Source organism: Hypomesus nipponensis, chromosome 23 (genome assembly GCF_054491055.1).
Source record: "Hypomesus nipponensis isolate SF chromosome 23, ASM5449105v1, whole genome shotgun sequence".
Classification (NCBI taxonomy): Eukaryota; Metazoa; Chordata; class Actinopteri; order Osmeriformes; family Osmeridae; genus Hypomesus; species Hypomesus nipponensis.
Window position 1 is genome coordinate 5,700,017 of NC_140383.1, and position 7,719 is coordinate 5,707,735.

Sequence of the window (7,719 nt, forward strand, 5' to 3'; positions counted from 1 at the left end):
TTACATAATTCAGGATTAACACTTTGATCACTTCTACATTTATAAAATTGTATATATACATATTTTTTTTTTGCGGTATTCTTGTTAAAAAAAATCTTACCTCCTGCTATCCCTGCCTCTCCGCTCTGCTTCCCAGAATTGATTACCCTCTCTGACTGCCTTCATGTCCCTTTCACAGTGTTTGCTACCTAGCAACTCAACAGTATCCTTCTAGTCTTCTAACTTTCAATCTGTCTCACCCTGTTCTGTCCCCTTAGCTTTCACATCAGTGTTATCATCTGCCTGCTTATCTGAACTTGCTCCGTCCATCTGACTGTCTGCCTTTATGCCAAACCCGTCTTTTTTGTCATCTGGTTCCTCATTCACATTTTTCTCCACTTCTGCCATTTCTACTGTCTCACTCTGGCTTGAAACATCGGCCTTCTTTCCGGGGTCTGGATGTTGCTCTGCACTCTCACCTGTGCCTGTCTTTTCCTCTTTCATGGACTGTTGCTTCGTATCCCCCACTTCAAATGATTTCCTATTTTCCTCATCCACTGTTTCCATGTTTCCATCTATCCCTATAGAATGATCACCCCCCCCTTCTGGTATATTTTTTTCCACATCCCTTGCCTCCATCTCTTCCTCTGCCTCCTTTGATCCTTCTTCACTCCCTACTACCCCCCCAGGAGAGATGGAACCACTCTGGGAGTTTGGCTTCTGTTGACATAGGTCCACATTTCTTACAGCTTTTGAGTCATCCGGTTCTGGTTGGACCTGACTCAGTTCTGCAGGCTTGGAGACAGCTACAGTGTCTGGTGTGCTTCCATTTATCTGATCCTTTTTGGGACTCAACGTAGAATCTAGAGAACTCTCTGAAACACTGTGTTCTCTCTCTTGCTCTGTCTTTACGATTGCGTTCTCTCCATTTTGGTCCAGGGCATCTTCGTCAATTCCTCCATCATTTGTCTTTCGCTTTGTTTCCCCATCCCATGTCTGTAACCCATCTTCACATACAGCCACTACAGTCTTCTGGTCAGAGAGACTGACCTCCACAGACTCTGCTGGGTCCTGATCTGGTACTGTCTCTTGTTCAGGTCTAGGTTGTAATATGTTCTGGTCTGACTGGATCATGCTGGCTTGGGAGGGTGAGGGTGGATCAGACCTGTTGCATTCTGCTGAGGGTTGTGTAGGAGTCGGAGCCAGAGGTTGTGTATCATTTGTCAGTTTTGGGGTGCTTGTATCTGTGGGCTTTGTTGGACTCTGAGCTGAATCCTCAGCCTGCTGAGATAGGTCTTGGGCTTGCTCTGACTGATTTGGTTCTGGTTGGACCTGACTCGGTTCTGCAGGCTTGGAGACAGCTGCAGAGTCTGGTGTACTTGCATTTATCTGATCATCTTTGGGGCTCAACGTAGAAAATGGAGAACTCTCTGAACCATTGTGTTCTCTCTCTTGCTCTGTCTTTCCGATTTCCTCTCCATTTTGGTCCATGGCATCTTTGACAATACCTCCATCATTTGTCTTTTGCTTTGTTTCCCCATCCCTTGTCTCTAACCCATCTTCATCTCCTTCCTCGCCCCCAGAAGAGGTTGAACAGCTTTCAGAGATTTCATCCTGATGACCCTGAGCCGGAACCCCGGTTTTGGCATCTGTATTTGTGTCAAGCTGATTTTTGGGAGCCTCTGGTTCTGACACAGCCTGTGTGGGATTCTTCAGGTCTGTCAGCAACCCAGTTTGTCCCACTATGCCTGTGTCTGGTTGTTCCTGATGTCCGGTTTCTCCTGCGCCCGTGTCCTGCTTTGTGGGACATGTCGGTCCTGGTACTAAGTCTGATATGGCCGGATCTGTGGGTTTCTTTGTTATTGATACACATGCGGCCACTACAGTCTTCTGGTCAGGGAGACTGACCTTCACAGACTCTGCTGGGTCCTGATCTGGTACTGTCTCTTGTTCAGGTCTAGGTTGTAATATGTTCTGGTCTGACTGGATCATGCTGGCTTGGGAGGGTGAGGGTGGATCAGACCTGTTGCATTCTGCTGAGGGTTGTGTAGGAGTCAGAGGTTGTGTATCATTTGTCAGTTTTGGGGTGCTTGTATCTGTGGGCTTTGTTGGACTCTGAGCTGAATCCTCAGCCTGCTGAGATAGGTCTTGGGCTTGCTCTGACTGATTTGGTTCTGGTTGGACCTGACTCGGTTCTGCAGGCTTGGAGACAGCTGCAGAGTCTGGTGTACTTGCATTTATCTGATCATCTTTGGGGCTCAACGTAGAAAATGGAGAACTCTCTGAACCATTGTGTTCTCTCTCTTGCTCTGTCTTTCCGATTTCCTCTCCATTTTGGTCCATGGCATCTTTGACAATACCTCCATCATTTGTCTTTTGCTTTGTTTCCCCATCCCTTGTCTCTAACCCATCTTCATCTCCTTCCTCGCCCCCAGAAGAGGTTGAACAGCTTTCAGAGATTTCATCCTGATGACCCTGAGCCGGAACCCCGGTTTTGGCATCTGTATTTGTGTCAAGCTGATTTTTGGGAGCCTCTGGTTCTGACACAGCCTGTGTGGGATTCTTCAGGTCTGTCAGCAACCCAGTTTGTCCCACTATGCCTGTGTCTGGTTGTTCCTGATGTCCGGTTTCTCCTGCGCCCGTGTCCTGCTTTGTGGGACATGTCGGTCCTGGTACTAAGTCTGATATGGCCGGATCTGTGGGTTTCTTTGTTATTGATACACATGCGGCCACTACAGTCTTCTGGTCAGGGAGACTGACCTTCACAGACTCTGCTGGGTCCTGATCTGGTACTGTCTCTTGTTCAGGTCTAGGTTGTAATATGTTCTGGTCTGACTGGATCATGCTGGCTTGGGAGGGTGAGGGTGGATCAGACCTGTTGCATTCTGCTGAGGGTTGTGTAGGAGTCAGAGGTTGTGTATCATTTGTCAGTTTTGGGGTGCTTGTATCTGTGGGCTTTGTTGGACTCTGAGCTGAATCCTCAGCCTGCTGAGATAGGTCTTGGGCTTGCTCTGACTGATTTGGTTCTGGTTGGACCTGACTCGGTTCTGCAGGCTTGGAGACAGCTGCAGAGTCTGGTGTACTTGCATTTATCTGATCATCTTTGGGGCTCAACGTAGAAAATGGAGAACTCTCTGAACCATTGTGTTCTCTCTCTTGCTCTGTCTTTCCGATTTCCTCTCCATTTTGGTCCATGGCATCTTTGACAATACCTCCATCATTTGTCTTTTGCTTTGTTTCCCCATCCCTTGTCTCTAACCCATCTTCATCTCCTTCCTTGCCCCCAGAAGAGGTTGAACAGCTTTCAGAGATTTCATCCTGATGACCCTGAGCCGGAACCCCGGTTTTGGCATCTGTATTTGTGTCAAGCTGATTTTTGGGAGCCTCTGGTTCTGACACAGCCTGTGTGGGATTCTTCAGGTCTGTCAGCAACCCAGTTTGTCCCACTATGCCTGTGTCTTGTTGTTCCTGATGTCCGGTTTCTCCTGTCGGTCCTGGTACTAAGTCTGGTATGACCTGATCTGTGGGTTCCTTTGTTATTGATTCACATGCAGCCACTACAGTCTTCTGGTCAGGGAGACTGACCTCCACAGACTCTGCTGGGTCCTGATCTGGTACTGTCTCTTGTTCAGGTCTGGGTTGTAATATTTTCGTGCTGGCATGGGAGGGTGTGGGTGGATCAGACTTCTTCTCTTCACTTTGAGCTTGTTGAAGTAGTGCTTGAGTGCTGGGGAATGTGGCTCTGTGAGAGTTATCTTCAGTTCTTTCGATGTTCTCCTGCTTCTTACTCCCGTTCTGGTCATCCAGTCTCCCTAACAGAGAAACATAGAATGAGAGGATGTGTGTTACATACCAGTAAGGAAGCTAATTCCCAATAAAAAGGATCATAAATTATGATGGGCACCCTATGAACATACTGAAGGCTCAATGTAGCAAATAAATACCTTTTTTTGGAGCCTGCTGCAATTTCAGTATTCTGTTCTGCTTTTCCTTCGTTGTTTCTGCATTAATTTTTTCTACTTTCTCCTTTACATGTCCTGTGAAATATAAGGATTGAGTTTCAATAGTGGTGACTTGATTCAATGTCCTCTGTACTTGCAACATTAAGGAAAATGAAACATAGCCTTCACGTGAGGAGTAATTTGGGTTTTTTTCATGCTTTGAAACCTCTGTTAAAATATTTTCTGCAAATTACAAACTCTGCAAGTCTGATGACAATCTTATCTCATTATGGTATCTTTAACCGTTCTACAAAATATGATGGCAGCTTTGTAAAAACATAACCTTTCATGGACTGTTGCTCCGTATTCCCCACTTTTTCCACATCTGCCTTTATCCCTTCTTCTGCCTCCTTTGATCCTTCTTCACTCCCTACTACCCCCCCAGGAGAGATGGAACCACTCTGGGTGTTTGGCTTCTGTTGACATAGGTCCACATCTCTTACAGCTTTTGAGTCATCCGGTTCTGGTTGGACCTGACTCGGTTCTGCAGGCTTGGAGACAGCTGCAGAGTCTGGTGTGCTTCCATTTATCTGATCATCTTTGGGGCTCAACGTAGAAACTGGAGAACTCTCTGAACCATTGTGTTCTCTCTTTTGCTCTGTCTTTCTGATTGCCTCTCCATTTTGGTCCAGGGCATCTTTGACAATACCTCCATCATTTGTCTTTCGCTCTGTTTCCCCATCCCTTGTCTGTAACCCATCTTCACATACAGCCACTACAGTCTTCTGGTCAGGGAGACTGACCCCCACAGACTCGGCTGGGTCCTGATCTGGTACTGTCTCTTGTTCAGGTCTAGGTTGTAATATTTTCATGCTAGCTTGGGAGGGTGTGGGTGGATCAGACCTCTTCTCTTCACTTTGAGCTTGTTGAGGTAGTGGTTGAGTGCTGGGGAGTGTGGCTCTGTGAGAGTTATGTTCAGTTCTTTTGATGTTCTCCTGCTTCTTACTCCTGTTCTGGTCATCCAGTCTACCTAAAAGAGAAACAGAATGAGAGGATGTGTGTTACATACCAGTAAGGAAGCTAATTCCCAATAAAATGGATCATAAAATATGATGTGCACCCTATGAATGAACATACTTTACGCTCATTTGATTTAAATCAAATGAGCCCAAAGCAGCAAATAAAGACCTTTTGTTGGAATCTGCTGCCTTGCCAGTCTTTCAAATAGTTGTCTCTTCTCCTTCACTTGTCCTGTGAAATATAAGGATACAGTTTCAATAGTGGTGACTTTAATTCAATAGTTTAAACCAAAAACAAAACACATTGCATCGTTGTTTGTTTCTCTGAGATCCAACAATTGACGGTATTCTAGCAGAAGCAGTGTCATGGACTGTACAAATAAAGATACATATTTCAACAGGTCTAGCATGTTGTAAGGAAGATCAACGGTCAGTCGAAAAAGTAATGAGATATTATTATTATATAATTAAGCTGGCGGGTCTGTGTCCAGCGCCTACCATGGAAGAAATGAAATCTAAGTTAGCCTGGGAAATATAAGGATCATATCAAAATATGATAGCAACTTTGTAATAACCTTACCTGGGATCAGAGGATCATCCACACCATCTTGATTCTTGAGAGCAGGTTTTGCTATGAATCATTAAACAAAAACAGTGTTGGAGGAAAAACAAAGATGAGATATGTCTGATAAAAATAAAAAAATCTTGACTAAAACTAGGTTAACAAAGGGAAGTAGAAAGATCATATCAAAATATGCAGCTTTGTAAAAACATAACCTTACCTTGCTTCAGAGGATTCTCCACATCAACAGCAGATTCTGCTATGAATCAGTAAACAAAAACAGAGTTGGAGGGAAAACAAAGATTGCCATCAGACATACAGTAAGGAAGTGACCATTTGTGAAAGAAGCATCATTCTTTTAGATAACTGATCTACCATTTTACCCCCCCCCCCATCTTCTACCATGTGATGGCCCTCTGTTCAGTGAGACGGGTCTTACCTTTCTTGTGTCTCTTATAAAACCACAAGGCCAGAACAGCCAAGATCAGCAAAATGACCAGGCTCAACAGGGAAAGACAGATAGCCAGTACTGTAGATGAGCTTTCGTCTAAATAAAGAAACACCAAAACAATAGTACAGTTGCGTACTTACAATATAATCTGACACTTACTGATGAACAATTATATAACATTGTCAAATGTGCAAAGTAGCAAAGTAGACAAAAACAAATGTAAGGTCATGAATTATGTATTACCTGTGAAGCAGTTCTTTACTTGGAATTGGGCCTGCTTCTTACTCACAATGTTGCTAACTGAACACTGGAAGACTGCCTCGTCATGTCTGTCCTTAACAGCGATGGACAACTTTTGATCAATGGATGAAGAGTTAAGAAATGTGCCCTCCAACCCCTCCCAGCTGTATGTCATTGGGGACTGTTGGTCTTTAGGGTCTGCATTGCACTGCAGTGTTGCCATGGAAGCAGTCGTCTTGGCATCGTTGACCACACAAATAATGGTGGGCTGTGCCACTTCAGCTATGAAAAAACACCATAAACGGCATCAAATCACCTTCAAAAAGTAGAGTTCACCACAACTTCTTCACACTTAAATATAGGCTATCCTATTCAATAATCTAGAATTTAGAGGTGCGTAGCAGATTCATTGTGGTTATTAATCTATTTATTTTTCCTCCTTATGGATTTTTTCCCCCCTTGATGTGCCGGCTATACAAAACTTTAGCCTACAAAGTTTTCAGACCAGTGGCTACCTACTGGGGCATGGTGGTAACATGTGTACTCACAAATAGCCTATGCATGAGTAAAGTATAAAACAATTTCCACACAAACTTACCGATGACCTCCACTTGATGTTGTGAGTACTTCAGCAGGTTGTTGATGTGTGCTTCTAACTCATAATGTCCACTGTCTTCGGTAGTGAGGTCACTGATTATGAGCTCTCCGGTGACAAAGTCAAGGACGGTCCTACCCACATAAGAGCCAAACTCCTTGTTCTGGCTACCATCAAACTCCACCACTTTATTACCATTGTGTTTCCACAAGATCTCGTCCATTTCTCCCGTGACAGTGGGGACCAAAGTGATCTTCCCTCCGAGTTTTGCATGTTCGGCGTCTGCCGCTTTCACAAACACTGAAATCATACCTGTCAGGTCAATAGGCCTACCAAAAACTAACAAAACACATTGCATTGTTGTTTGTTTCTCTGAGATCTAACCATTGACGGTATTATAGCGGCAAAAGTGTCATGGACTGTGGCCTACAATATAACCTACATATTTCAACAGGCCTAGAATGTTGTGTGGAAGATCCACAGATAAGTATTTCGAACTTTGTAGAATAGCGCAGCTGCGTGGAACTGTCAGTCGAAAAACTTATGAGATTATGTCTGATAGAAAAAAAGAAATCCTGACTAAAACTAAGCTAGCTCGATCAATCTGTGGTTCATTTGTTGAAAGATCATGGGTAAAATAAGAAAAGTTTCAGATAGTTGTGATTGATCACAATACCTTAAATTTGGTGCAGCTACCTGTCCAGGTCCAGTTTACATTAGCTTAATTAAATGTAGGACCTAAACTAACTACACGATGGATTATATTATAAACAACTTAATGCAAAACACGTTTAAGTTACTCACCAAAGTAAACTCCAACAAATAAAATAACACTTCGGATAGCCATTGGAGGACGAAGTGAAACTGTTGTGGTTTCGTTTACGTCTCTTCCAGAAAATGTTTTTTTCTTTATCCACGACAATCAAGTTTAC

At 43.9% G+C, this 7,719-nt stretch overlaps 1 protein-coding gene across 1 annotated transcript; it reads right to left on the bottom strand.

The window, feature by feature from the left end:
• Positions 1–225: 225 nt before the first annotated feature.
• LOC146233783 (uncharacterized) lies at positions 226–7,719 on the bottom strand. Its single transcript, XM_084688463.1, has 10 exons — positions 7,592–7,719; positions 6,791–7,087; positions 6,196–6,474; positions 5,941–6,048; positions 5,722–5,760; positions 5,520–5,570; positions 5,109–5,171; positions 4,264–4,950; positions 3,924–4,016; positions 226–3,791 (listed from the first exon to the last, which is right to left on the bottom strand). The coding sequence occupies exons 1-10, from the start codon at positions 7,632–7,634 to the stop codon at positions 226–228; spliced, it is 5,226 nt and encodes a 1,741-aa protein (XP_084544589.1). The 5' UTR covers positions 7,635–7,719.